The sequence below is a fragment of the Agelaius tricolor genome, unplaced genomic scaffold (genome assembly GCF_023055355.1).
Source record: "Agelaius tricolor isolate 1412-34295 unplaced genomic scaffold, bAgeTri1.0.p SCAF_5, whole genome shotgun sequence".
In the NCBI taxonomy this organism is placed as follows: domain Eukaryota; kingdom Metazoa; phylum Chordata; class Aves; order Passeriformes; family Icteridae; genus Agelaius; species Agelaius tricolor.
The window spans coordinates 39560068-39574399 of NW_027269265.1; the positions used below are offsets into that span (position 1 = coordinate 39560068).

A 14332-nucleotide genomic window follows, 5' to 3' on the forward strand; every position below is an offset into this window, starting at 1 on the left:
AGCATTATGAAAACGTGTCACATCTGAAATGCCAAATTTGGGTGGCTTCTGTTGGATGTGAGTCTTTTATATGGACTTTGTTTCTTTGGAGAAATTCTTCAGTTCAGTAGAAAGGATGGGACGAGGGATGTATTGGAGTAAAAGAGTGATGATAGGTTATAATTATCTGTTGCTATATTGATACTGCAGCACCTTGTAAATTGCCACTGGGAGGTATTTATGGACATACTCAGAAAGCACAGCAACTGATGGATTCCTTTATCTTGCTACGGTCATTCAGTTACAGTTCTTTGAGATGGATGTAGTGTGATCTCTTTGTAGCATCTTACTTTCACTTACAAATAAGGACCTTACTGCATGGTTTTTTCCTTGGTCTCTGCTTTCCTCTACTTCACTGGAAAGCTTTTTAGGCTCTCCTTTTATCTTTAGTCTTTCCCCTATTATTTACAGAAGGAATTTCTTAACATACAGTTGGAGTGTCTGTCTTCATGACCATTTGGTATTGAGATGCATTAAACTTTGTTTTATTTACATTGGCTCAGTTTACTGCCAGTGAGACTCTGGCAGACACTTCGTGTGAGCCAAGGTTGAGGAATTCACTATTAGCAGCTCTTGATGTCTTTTGGACTCCAGTCAAATGAATTTTAATCTACTGCTGTTGGGTGATACACAGGATGGTAATTAATAATCTGAGACAATGAAGTAAATAGATCTCTTGCCATAGCCAACACAGTCATTTTGCAGTAATACAGCAGCTTTTCAAGCAGAGAGGTAAATATTAAATAAATGTTTCTTAAATGCTGAGAGTGCCATTGCAAGAGGTGAAATGTCCATATTTTGCAAGTAAGAAGTAGAATTTTATTTTAAGAGCTATGCTTTACAAATATAAGACCTGGGTGCTGTAGAGCTGTTCTCAGAGCTAGAAGACACTGGGCACCTAATCAAAGTGGAAGAGCAGTTTGTGTGTTATTCTCAGATAAAGGCAGAATTTTGGCCAGAGGAAATGAAGGAATAGGATTTATTCAGTATAGATACTCACGCAGGATCTCTTGAACGGTAATTGGCTCTTTTATTGTTGCTGCTGCACTCTCACCAGCCAGGTTTACAGCCTTGATACGGAAATAAAGTTTGTCCCCTGTGACCAGATCTTTAACCAGTGCAGATGTGCGCTCAGTTAGGCCAGGAAGGGCAGGAATCCATTCTGTAGCTACAAGTACAGTATTTGCATATTGCATTAATACATTATCTTTCCAAACTGAGGCCTTGTTTGCAATTGAAAGTAAATTTCTATTGGGATAAAATGAACTCAAGTTACAGCACCATACTTAAAAGGGAACAAAATAAGTAGGAAGGAGAACTCTGGATCAAGGAGATTTGTTTACAAGTGGAGTTAAACAATCTCTAGACTTCATTACTCAAAACAGCTAAGGATAAGGGAATCATGTTTAGGTAGTTCCTTTGGCATTTTGTTTTATAGAGCTTAGAGCTGTGGGACTTCTTGACACTTATTTTACTACATGGGAATGGGGAGGATTTTGGAAGAAAGTGAAGCCTTAATTGAATTTTTTTTCTTGGAGTAAATATACCTTCTGCTACTGTCCAAACAGATCAGTGAGAGCCACATATGCTGAAAATAATAATAGAGCACATAACTGTTGGAATTTATTGTTTAATTCTCAATTGACACAGTAGAACAGAATTCTTAGTGCTTCCTTATTATAAAGCACAGAAATATGACTGATAAAATCCTTCTGCCTGACAATGACATAGATATTCTGGTAATTCTATAGTGATGTCTCATTAAAGACTCTAAATTATTTCTGCATAAATTATGCCCTATAAACCCCCTAGTTTAGATTATTTGGCAATCAAGCCTAGTGTTAGGGAAAATGTCAATATTGAAGTGACTATAAATTTGTTCTCAGACTGGTGACATAAGTATTATGTTGTAGCATCACAGAACATTGAATTTTGTAGATATGGTGCTGTTACACTCTTTATTACCAGTAATGGTATTAAATGAGGTAAGGTAATGGTTACTTTAAAGTTTGACTGATGTTGTCACAATCATGTTATTTTATGTGTTTTGAGGAATATGCAATTCATGAATGATACAGAAGTATAGGAGGGACTATAGAACAGTAATGATATTTTTGTATTACTAATGTTTATTAAAGCTTATGATGATTGTGAAGATGACATTATGGATGTGATTTCCATGGTTTTACGGTCACATCGTAGTGAGTATGGTGATGGTTGGCAAGGATGGTAGACATAGATTAGAGTTAAAATTTGGTCATGCTGGACATGGTTAGGTTGTTGGTAGTGTGTTGAGGTGAAGTTATTGCAACTGTAGCATTTTTTTAAATGCTCTGTTGCTGCTGCCTAGTAGTCATGCTTACTTACATCCATCTTTGCAGTATTCCACCATGTAGCCATCTAATCCCCCAGCTCCAATCCGCTCAGGGGGCCTCCACTTCAAGGAAACAGTGCTGTCAGAAACATCCTCCACTGTGAAGTTGGTTGGTTCACTTGGAGGAGCTGTAAGGAAATACAGACAAGTAGATTCTGAGAAATAGCAATACAACTATGCGAATTCAAAGGCTATACAAGGATTGATTAACCACTGATTTATGTACCACTGTCTATATTAATAAAATAAATCTACCTGAAGCTGAGTTGGAAAGCATAACACCTATTATATCATTTAAGAAAAACACAGCATAAGGTTCCTATAATAAGAAGGGGAACAAGAGATTAAGATAGTAGTTCCTATTCACAGATGCTCCCTTATGAGAAAAGCCACTGAAAAAACAAAGACTTGTAGAAGGGAGTCAAATTGTCATCATAAGTCTGCAGAGAAGTTTAAAAATGAAAATATGTACCTTTTATATTCTGTACTTACACCCTGATTGTAACTGGACAAAATTTGCATGGTTAAAGAAGCAAACTGACAGTGGCTAAATTTTACTTCACTCATACAATGAAGAAAATGACCAAAAGTTATGACTACATGTTTAGAGAAACACTACTTCTGATTTGTGCATTTGTAACAGAGACATACTTGAGAAAAATATTTTAGGGATAAAAAATTTTGGTTTAGATACAGCTTTTTCATATCTCTTCAGAACAGGTGTGTCATGGCTTTTTATAAACCCACAGTTCAGAAAGACCACTAGCTAAATTCAATCTTCTGCAGTATGACTATTTTCTACTAATTTAAAATAATCAAGAAAAGCCCTTACTAGAGGATCCAAAATACACATAAATGTTACTGTGAAATAATTGATATCAAAAAGCAAACAGAAAACAACTTTTTCAAAATAACATTTAGGGTGCAGGACCATAAAATTTAGTATACATACCATAAAAGCAATCTTATTAATGATTCTGTTTGGCATAATCTGTGTATTTGTGTATTATAAATTGAACATCTACTGAATATACATAATAGATTTTACAAGGTAAGTTAAATACAGGTTCACATATTGTGGAACTAATTGAAATCAGTCTTAGTTCCCAAAGTTATTGTTTAAAAAAAAAACACCACCAAAAAATATCACCTAATTTCATTTCTGTAACTGTTAAAAATTTTTGTATTCACATGCTAGCAAGGACAGCACACAGGAGGAAATGCAATTGGGAGCATACACAACCACACAGTACACGATCAAAACCCCAAACCTCTTCTCTGAAGAAGTAAGTGTGAACTTTATCCTTAATCAAGTAAAACTCTGCCTATCCCATGAAAACTTTGGACCTTTTTTTTCAGTAGCTCCACTTGATGGTTCTTGTTTGACCTCTTTTGTTGCAGACCAGCCGTTGTGAGTTTGAAATCCAGAATTAAGAGACCCTTCTTGCAGTTCAACCTTCCCTTCTGACTCCTTTACTGCATCATCTGCTTTTACATGATCTCCGTCAGCAGGCTGTCCCCCTTCGCTGTTATTCGTAGATTTAGAAACTCTAGTCATTTTAATCTCCAGCTATTTGTACTTTTGTGGGTCTTCTCCCTAAAAGACTTAGCAGGCAGGCTTCCTGAGGACTCCTTTAGTTTGCTCCTTGCTCAGGGATTGCAGGAGACACTGCACTGCTGTGTTGGGAAGGATTATTTATAGAAAATCATTCCTCAAATATTTTCTTAATCATCTATCCTTTTAGCTGTGGAGAGGGCTGGGATTAAGGGAGCACTGGACGGGATACTGTGATATTTGCACCCATAAGGGAATGGAAGAAGCTGAGAGGGACAGGGAAATCTCTGTCAATTAGTTCCCCTCCTTTTTTCAGATCCAGCTTAACTCTCACACTTCTAATTATAACAACTAAAATTTCATCAGCAATTTCATGAAACTGGAACCTCTGTGCTCTTCAGGAAGAGGAATGAGAGACAGAGGAACATTACAAAGGAGAAGCTTGATTAAATATAGAATATAGAGATGGCTGATAGCCTCTTTCCTGACACAGTCTTTTTAGCTGTAAGAACAGTTGAAAAGAAGAGATCAGAATTGTCCTGTCTTGGTTTTATCCTAGAAATACCATGGAGTATCAAAACTCACCAATTGGCATGAAGGGTTGTGAGGCCGGGCTTGGCCGGGACATGCCAATAGAATTCACAGCATAAATCCGCATCTCGTAAAACACTCCTTCAATCATCCTCTTGGCTTCATAGGTCAGCTCCTTTAAAAGGTCAAAGTTCAGTCTCATCCATCGATAGCTCTTCTTCTTCTTTCTCTCTAAAATATAGCCTGGAAAGGACAGCTGTTATGTGGTAAAAGAACTGGAAATTGTTATCTCACATGGAGGAAAAAAGAAAATCCTTTTAAGTGAAGGAGAAATTTCCTTGAAATGTCTAAGGTGTGGTATAGAGTTAAAAAATTAATTTATTTCTTTTATCCTGCTTCAATTCACTAACCTTGACTAACAGCCTAAATCCCCCACAAAGAATTAATTGGATGAACAGTTTGAAAATTCCTTTTATTTTAAATTAATGTTTTATTAAAGAACTGATGCTAGATCTCTGTGTTCTTTGCAAAGCAGTGGAAATGCAGAATGCTTCCCAGACAGTGCAGATCTCAGCTTGCTTCAGCCCTACAGTGAGTGAGATATGGCCTCTCACCATTTTTCTTGCTCTGATTTCCTTGGGAAGGAAAGAGAGCCTGTATGACAGCGGAGAACAAAGAGAGCCGGGTGCACTGCAGACCACATCTGCAGTACAGCTTAAGGTGTCATCTGTATGCCTGGAATCCATGTCTTAGCACTTCTCCAGAACATCCATAGCCTTTCCAACACTACCATGCTCTTTTCCATAATGACTAAGTGAGACTGGATTATCAGTATAAAAGATAAACTTCTCATTTCCCCAAACTGGGAATGGAATCTGTGATTTATGATGCCTAATATGGAGGATGGTTGTATATCACATTGGAAACATAGATATTTTCCAATTGACCTGCTACAAGGACTCCTGAACTGTTTCTTTCCATTTAGCTATATTAATTTCTGCTGCTTCTCTGTGTTGCAGATAGAGTAAGTGGATGGGATCCACATAGGCTTCTTTCAAACAAACTTTGCTAGGAAAGCTATTAATCTTTTAACTACAGAATGAGTATCAGAGAATAGTCATGTACACATGCCATGTATGTGAGTGTATTGTGTGGGTGTGCTCCTACCCATGGACTGCAGAGGTCTCTACAGATGTCTGTAACAGGGGGCAGCTACAATAGTGTGAGTCCACAGCAAGGACTTAAAATTGAAAAAAATTGAGCCATGCAGGAGAGTGATTCAGTCCCTGCAGCTCACAAGGTCATAGCTATCAAACTTGCAGAGGTCCCTTTGGTACACCTGGGAAGTATGATTCACACTTCAGGTGTCTCCAGGGATTAGGAGAATGACAGGCACATTTGATTTGCTGGCATGCTGTAGGCACAGACACCATGCAGCCTTTCCTGTCAATGCTGAAATGCAAGAAGTGCATGGGAGTCTACAGAATGTTCTGGGAAAAGAACAGTGGAAGTATCTTTAAGCTGACAGGTTGTATCATCACTTTAAATGCATGAAGATGTACTTCTGGCATACTTGTTCTCAGCAACTTTCAGAGTTAAATGCTGTAAGCAATGAACCTATGGTTCTTTGGGTATGTTCCTAGTTTTTTTTTTCTCTTCAGCAGGGTCTATGAGACTGAGAGAAGTTTCATCAACTCAGTTTCTGGGGTTTTTTGCTTTTATAGATAACCAGTGTTAAGCACATAAGTGTCAAAATGAAGAGGTTTGCAATTAAAAAAACAGGCAGAAAGGAGGTAAAATGACAATACTGGTTGTATTGGTGACATTTGGTAAAGCAGATTATTTCCCCAAATGCGTGAGAGTTAAAGATACTGCTTTAGTAGTACAAAAAGCACACAAACTCTCAGGAAAGGTGAAGATGGGGTGTGAATTTCTTTTTTATATCTGTTGGATATAGCTAATAAAGACTGTATCTGACTGCCTACAAAGCCATCTGTACCAATATGAAGACAGATGAGAATGAGTATGCCTTTTCCCCCCTGCCTTCCTAACTTGTTTAAAGCTCTGTGTGAAAGGGTAGTGCTGCATCTCAGTTTTCCTCTCCCCCTGCTGCAGGTGTTTTACTGGCGCTCTAGCAGTAGTGCAGCCCTGTGCTACCTGAAGGAACCTCCTCAGGTAGTGTGAAGGGTTGTTACTGGAACAACAACAAAATCCTTCCTTTGACAGTGAGAACAAAGCAAGGAACTTTTCAAAATATATGCCCTGAGAACCCTACAAAACAAAACCATAGCCTTTGTTTAGTCAGTGAGGTGGGGGTTGCCTGTGGTAATGACACAACTACTGGTAAATGTCTTTGCATGTAATATTTTGGCTTCTTGCTTGCTTCCTGTCAGAATAGATGAAACCACAAAGCACTGGCCCAGCAGTACCTTGTTTATTCCTGCACAGGTAAATTATTTGATTTAAATAATACATATCTTCTGGAAATGAATGAAGTCCAAACATCCAAATTCAAATACAAACTCCTCTCTTCCAGATACTATTCGGGGGATTAAAAGAGTTTTAGACATTTCTAGCTCTGGCATTCCCATGAGAGTCCATATAGCTTTCAATGTATATTTTTTTCAAAGAAACTTAAGCTCCAGAGATCTTTGTTAAACAAATTGCTAGATATGGACTCCAGAGGAATTTTTCCCCCTAAAATTGGTCAAGACCCTGAATTGTTTTCTTTTTCTTCGGAGGATCACAGAGATTTCTATCAAAAATTTACCATGCTCTGTGCAGAACTCAAGATGGCGTCAGTGGTAATCTTGAATGTGCCTGCTCATTTCCTGCATTGCATGACAACTTTGCACTCTAAGTTTTAGTGCAGGTTTTAAGGTCACTAAAATGATTGAAACTATTTTATGAACCATTGTTTTATATGAAGTAGATTTATGAAGTAGTTTTCCACTATAAAACATATATTACATAAGTGCCTGAGATTGCAGATGTCTGGAGTTGATGACTGAGGTGGCCACAGATCTCTTTGGATATTCCTAGGTAAGCACAAAGGCCTGTACACTGACTTAAAATTTCAGTCTTGAATGAGGATAGTTAACTTTAGCTATTTTTCATCTCACCTTTTTGTGCTTTGGTAACTCGTTTGCCGAAATACTTCTGACTCAAATCGCACAGGCAGGGGGCACTCTCTGCTCAAAATTGCAGGGCCAGACCCTGGGCCGGTTTGAAGGTTCAGTGCATCAGAGTAGCTCCTGCCTGGGGGTCTGCCTTCCTTATGTCTAAACAGAGAATCCTTCTGTGCCATTTCAAAGGAACAGCGAAAAATATGTGCCAAGCTGCAGGGGACTTCATGTGTTTGCGCTCTTACCAAGTACTGGTTGCCCACCATCGTATTTAGGGGGTTGCCACTGCACAGTGCAGTAATCTTCTCCAATGTTGCTGATTGTGGGAGCTTCTGGAGGGTCAGGAACATCTGAAGAAAGGGTGAAGAATGAATGAGAGTTTTTATTGTTTCAATTTCTTTATGAAAGTAAATTAAATATTTTTAGCACTTTTTTTTTTTCCTGTGTGGTATTGATGTAATGGTGTCCCCCAGGAATCAGTGTTGGGCCTAGTCCTGTTTAGTATCTTGAGTGATGATCTGGAAGAGGGTATTTGATCTATCATTAGCAAATTCATGGATGACACCAAGTTGGGCCCGAGTGTTGATTTGCAGGAGGGCAGGAGGGCTCTGCAGAGGGTCCAGGACAGGCTGGATCATGGGCCAAGGCCAATGGTGTTAAGGTTCAACAACATCAAGTGCTGGGTGCTGCACTTTGGCCACAATAACCACCTCCAGCACTACGGGCTGGGGGAAGAGTGGCTGGAAAGCTGCCCAGCAGAAAAGGACCTGGGGATGCTGGTGAACAGTGGCTGAATATGATCCAGCAGTGCCCAGGTGGCCAAGAAGGCCAGTGGCATCCTGGCCTGGATCAGCAATAGTGTAGCCAGCAGGACCAGGACAGTGATTGTCCCTCTGTACTCAGCCCTGGTGAGGCCACACCTGAAGTGCTGTGCCCAGTTTTGGGCCCCTCACTACAGGAAGGACACGGAGGGGCTGGAGCACATCCAGAGAAGGGCAGTGGAGCTGGAGAAGGATCTGGAGCACAAGTCCTATGAGGAGCAGCTGAGGGAGCTGCGGGTGTTTAGCCTGGAGAAAAAGAGGCTCAGAGGTGACCTGATTGCTCTCTACATCTCCCTGAAAGGAAGGTGTAGCCAGGTGGGTTTTGGCCTCTTCTCCCAGGCAACCAGAGACAGGATGAGAGGACATGGGCTTAAGCGGCATCAGGGGAGGTTTAGGTTGGACATTAGGAAGAAATTCTTCACAGAGGGGTGATTCGATATTGGAATGGGCCACCCAGGGAGTCACCACTCCTGGAGGTGTTTATGTAAGGACTAGATGTGGCAGTCAGTGCCTGATCTAGTTGACATGGTGGGGTTGGACTTGATGAGATCAGAAATCTTTTTCTCATCCAAATTTATTATCTGATTCTGTGATACAGCTTTGTCAGATAGCAACAGTAGGTACAACCACAATGTATTAACTTAGTCTAAAGGGAATCCTGCTCTTTAATGCTTCTTTGTTAGGTTGATTTCCTTTAAATAGCATTGATTATTCAGCTCCCTTTTTCTTCCCAGACATAATAAAATTTTTGCAAAAATGTAAGGTAATTCTGTTCTGTAAGATGAGGCTTGCTCCAGGGTTTCCTATTTTCTCTAGAATAAATTTTATAAAATACAACTGCATGTCTCACATATTATGTCACTTTGGAGATATTCATAGTAAATATCCTGATTTAATATTTATAAAAGATGGAAGAATACTTAGTATTTATCAAGCAATTCTAAATTTTGATACTGTAGGTGAAAGTAATTTTCTTTTATCATTTCTGATTTGCTTATAACTTGTTCTTTTGTTATGTGTGCCAGGGTATCAGCAAATTAAATATTATGAAAAATTTATAAAACTTACTGACTCAAAATCATATCCCTCCCAGGTCTTTTGTGACTCATTGAAGAGTCTGTCAATCTGTTCAGCTTCTATCAGATACATTACATTTCTTTATTCCATTAACCATTTACTGCTTACAGAGTGAAGTAATCTCTGCTTAAAAACATAACCCACGACAAAATGACTAAAAGCTTTTCTTATTTCTGACAAGCATGAAGCATGTACTTCAGAATGGAATGTCATCCACAAAATGATAGAATCACCTGAAACAGGGAATACATGGATTACTACTGGGAGTTCTTCTCTTTTCACCTCTGAAAAAACACTTCTGCTGACTTGATGATTGATACTGTTCCTCTCTTATGATCCTTTCCCACTTTGCTAAAGCTAAAGTCAGAACTTGTATCAGAGAGATTTTAGACTTTTTGAGAAGGGTGAGCTTCAGCAGACTCAAGATTCTTTCATGCTCTGGCTGTTTCTTTCCTTTACTTACCAATAACTTTGACTGTGATATCAGCCTTATCTTCTCCAACTGGATTCTTAAGTATAACTCTGTAAACTCCCTCATCCTCTTTTTCTGCCCCTTCAATGATGAAGACACAATGGTCTTCATGCATCTCCACACGGACTCTGCCTTCAGATTCAAACAGGAGCTGTGGGCAGTGAAAGGGACAGATAAAATCATTGCAAGTTGTGCCAGGGACAGCCTGATGAGTCTGTAAGGTGGTGAAAAACTACAAATCATTGAATATTACAATAATTATTGAAAAGCCATAAAATGTTTCAAGTTCTTTTTGTATGTGGAAGAGAGGAAATAGAGACTGGTTGGCTCACATAAATATCATTTGGGAAAATTGGTTCTGGAAGTCTGCAGGTTGTTGGGATTCACCACTAGTTACACAAACCCAATTATGTTTCAAAGAAGTTACTGAGTACTTCCAAAAATTCCTACCTGGGACAGCTGCTAACATCACTGTGAAGAGTTTCATGGATAACAGTTGGTTTCTGTATAAATTAAACCAAGATTCTTGTAACTGTTAATGGCATCAGTGTGATTTCTGTCACTCAATGGCCACAATTTAGTTGTACATATGTAATACTCTCCTTTTTTCCTTATGTGCCTATGTATCTTTAGATTTAGAACAGGAACCACTAGAAAGAATACATGTCCCAATAGTGATTAGTGCAGCAGGATCCTAACCCTGAGAATGGTTTATTGCTGTATAATAAATGTAAAATATTTTTTACTCTAACAAGAAAGAAGTAATTTATGTGAAAAATGAAAGTTGCTGCAAAGTGAGTCCAGTTTCACTTCTTTATAGTCCATCCACTCTTTGACTCATTGTCATTTTCCCATGTGTCTGTCCTGTAAGATTTTGTTCTAGTTATTATTGGAGGTTACTGAGGGGAAAGCATCACCACAAATAAATCTAAACCAGTTTTCAAATAACTGCTTTGATTCTTGTAACCCAGTCACCATGTGATGGTGATTAGAAAGACTTTCTCAATCAGCTTCTTACTCTTAAATTATTCACCACATCTCTTGTGCCCAGCAGGGGTCTGGTAATTAATTACCACTGTGAGGCAGGATAGTGGGCCTGACGTACTGTTTGACTTTTAATATCTACTGACTTAAAGGTTATTTCCTTTTGAGTATGACCTTTTATCTGGAAAACTAAGAACATTTGTGTGGTTGCATTAATAATAAGGAACTTACCTTATTATCGGTACTTAAATCACTGCTGTTTTCTGAGGGAGTCATGGAATCATCACTGTTTCGAAGCAGGTCGTTTCTCTAGATAAGCAAAGAAACCACAGAAAGTCAGCTAAGGCTGAGCAGAGCAGTAAAGCTGTTTCTGCAAGACAGAGAAGAGTCTGTTGGGGGGGGGGGTTGAATATGGAGGTGGGAGAAAAGCAAAGTTAGGCAGCAAGCAGACCTGGGAAGGAAATCTTCCAAAACCAAAGTAAAAAGCAGAAATGGGAAAAAAAGTATCAGGATACAGTGAATTAAGGGAAGGATAAGTCAGCTAACTCAGATTTGCTGCTTAGCAAAGGAAGAAGAATGACATTCCTGCAGTATTATTGTAACTGGTTGTGAACCTGGCTGTGTCCTCTGGTATTAGTTACTCTATATGTGTAAGTACAAAAATAAGGATTACTTCTCTCTGTAACAGTGGGACAGTAAATTGATGTAAATATTTTAACACTCAGAAATAGTCAGGTCTGTAGCACTCATTGAACAACATCTTTTGAGGCTGTGCTACTCTTTGTTTGGAATTTCATTAGTAAATATATTTTACACAACCTTCAATCAGGACTGGCTGCTTTTCCTCATATATTGAGACCTGCCACCTCATAAGTAATGCTGCACAGAGATTGTCTGATACCCAGTCATCATTTTATCAGAGAAGCTTCTGTATAGAAGAGTCAATTTCTTGGCTTTTTAAAAATTTGTTTCCATACTAATTCTGCATTGAAGGAAAAAGTTCTGAGTACTATTAGATAGACCTGAGCAAGAATGCGGTATAATAATGAAGAAATAGGAGATTAGGGGAATTAACATAATTGGCAATATTGTTTTTTCTGTATCTACACATATGGATGTGTAATGGTGCTGTAGAATGTTATGCAAAATATTTCTGTTTTGTGCTAGTTATAGCTCAAAAGCCCACAGATGGTGAGGGGTGGGGATATTTTGAGATACCCAGAAAGGAAGCTCACTTAACATTTTAAGTCTAGCTTCTAAACTCTTTCTCTGATGTTTTGTAATCGCTTTGATAAGATAAATAGCAAAGTTCCTCTATTTTTATTATATGAAATTCTGTTTTATGCCACTAGTCTGCTAAGATGACATTTACTTCACAAATGGTAGAATCCTTGATAACGACTAAAAAAAGAAGCTGCCACCTCCAGATGTTCGTTCTATCAGGTGAAGGTGATGGGGATGACTCATAATTTATTTATTTTTCTCTGAGGTAGGAAGAGAATAAATATGTATGGTATCCTTCTATCTGCATCTACATATGTCTCCTCATATATAGTCAGCCCCTTCTTTTGGACTAAAAAACCAGGGAACAGTTCATAAAAAGGAACAGTTCAGGATGAATCACAAAGCCAGCTATGTCCCAAGCAGCTGCAGTTCAGGTATTTAATTTTTTTTTCTCTTGAGGTTTAAAAACATAAAATTGAAATGAAGATGGAAATACTTGTAAATAACCATAAACCAAAGTAATATTTGAGAAGGAAAAATAAATTTGCAGTTGTGACTTGCCTCAGACACTGTGTCAGGTTGCACATTACCTTGTTCACTTTCTGCCAGATGACAGTGGGTGTTGGATCTCCTGATACAGGAACATCCAATCTCAGTTTGTTCCCAGCCACCACGACAATAGTGTCAGGGGATTGGCCCAGACAGTCAAGGTGGATTTTAGGGGGTTCTGTAGTAAAGATAGAGAAGATAAGTTTTAAATAAAGTTTGAGTAATCTGAATGGAAAATGAAAAAAAAAAAAAGAATATTCATGCATTAAATTAAAAAAAAATTCTGTTTACTTTGCTATTGAAAACATTCTTACTTGCATATAAATAATGACTGCAGTTCTTACCTTCTCTTGGTACAAAATCTATCTTGACCTCTGGGGGGGTGGGAAAGAAAAGATGAGACAGGAAAGAAGAAATGGATCAGAAAACAGAATTTACATAGCATCTGCACAGACAAAGTAATTTAAAAACTGATTGCAACTTCATAATGCATATTAATCAGCAGATTTATACAATAAATTAAAAAACAGGCTCTGTAAACCCATGTGATAATGGTAATGCAAAATAACAGGGAAAAGCAATGTGTCTATGTTGAGGTATCAGAAAAGAGGTTGGCCTTCTCTTGCCTGGTATAACCATGATTAATGTCACAATTTTATCCCTGTGGAATTCCCATTACATGTTCTAAAATAACTTACCCAAAAACTGAAGCTTGGCAGAAAGGTTATAAGCAAATCCTTGAGGAATGAAGGAATAATCAGCCTCGTCCTCTGGTGTTACATCCTCAATAGTTAGCTTATGGATTCTGCAAACATGAACAAATATATTGCACTCCCTTCCCTTGCCTCCCCAGGAGAAACAGGTCTATCTCAAGAGGCAAGGTGCAGGCTATAGGATACTAACAGAAATTATTATTTCTTCTTCCCATGCCATGACACAAGGCAGCAACCACCAGCGCTGCTGGTGTCTGCTCTGCTTTCAGTATTAAATCCAATCCTATTAAAGCAGTACATTGTCTATCAGTGGATTTTTTTTTTTTTTGTCAAGGTAGATTGTTTGAAGAGAGGTAGCATTTTCCTTGCTCTAGTCCAGTCCTTTGCCATTACAAGGGCAGTTGTAACACTGCTGACTGGTTTCATTTGATCCAAATGTGAAACAGTAACTCTGACTAAACAAACTGAAAAGTGATTCTCCATCCCTGTATTATTTTAAGTTCAAAACAGAATACAGAAAAGAGTACCAGGAAAGACTTCACCTGGTATTTAATGCTGAATCTTCTTGGTCTCCATTTCCATTAGCAGCTAGACTGCTAGGAAACTTGAGCTCAGAATTACAAACTGTATATGTTAATATAAATTCTAATTTTTCTGTAGGGTTTACTCACATGTACTATCTTAACACTACTGTTAGTTTTAAAGTTCTCAACAATGTGTTTTGAATACCAAAACACCATGTAATCCTAATGAAAACTAAGATTTACTTTTGCTGATGCACTGCTGAAGTCATATATAGAAAATGCACCAACTCAGAAAGACTGCACACGTGCTAAAACAAGTCTGTCACTAAATGTTGGTTGCATAT

General features: G+C 38.3%; 1 protein-coding gene across 1 annotated transcript in view; it reads right to left on the reverse strand.

Moving 5' to 3' along the window:
* The window catches only part of MYBPC3 (myosin binding protein C3), a 62397-nt gene that overhangs the window by 17192 nt on the left and 30873 nt on the right, over positions 1–14332 (reverse strand). Inside the window, exons 17-25 of the mRNA XM_071427516.1 lie at positions 13450–13556; positions 13096–13125; positions 12793–12929; positions 11210–11287; positions 9986–10145; positions 7870–7974; positions 4554–4742; positions 2407–2541; positions 1040–1207 (exon numbers count right to left, since the gene is read on the reverse strand). Of these exons, the coding sequence (XP_071283617.1) occupies positions 1040–1207; positions 2407–2541; positions 4554–4742; positions 7870–7974; positions 9986–10145; positions 11210–11287; positions 12793–12929; positions 13096–13125; positions 13450–13556 (1109 nt within the window). The remainder of the gene's footprint in view (positions 1–1039; positions 1208–2406; positions 2542–4553; positions 4743–7869; positions 7975–9985; positions 10146–11209; positions 11288–12792; positions 12930–13095; positions 13126–13449; positions 13557–14332) is intronic.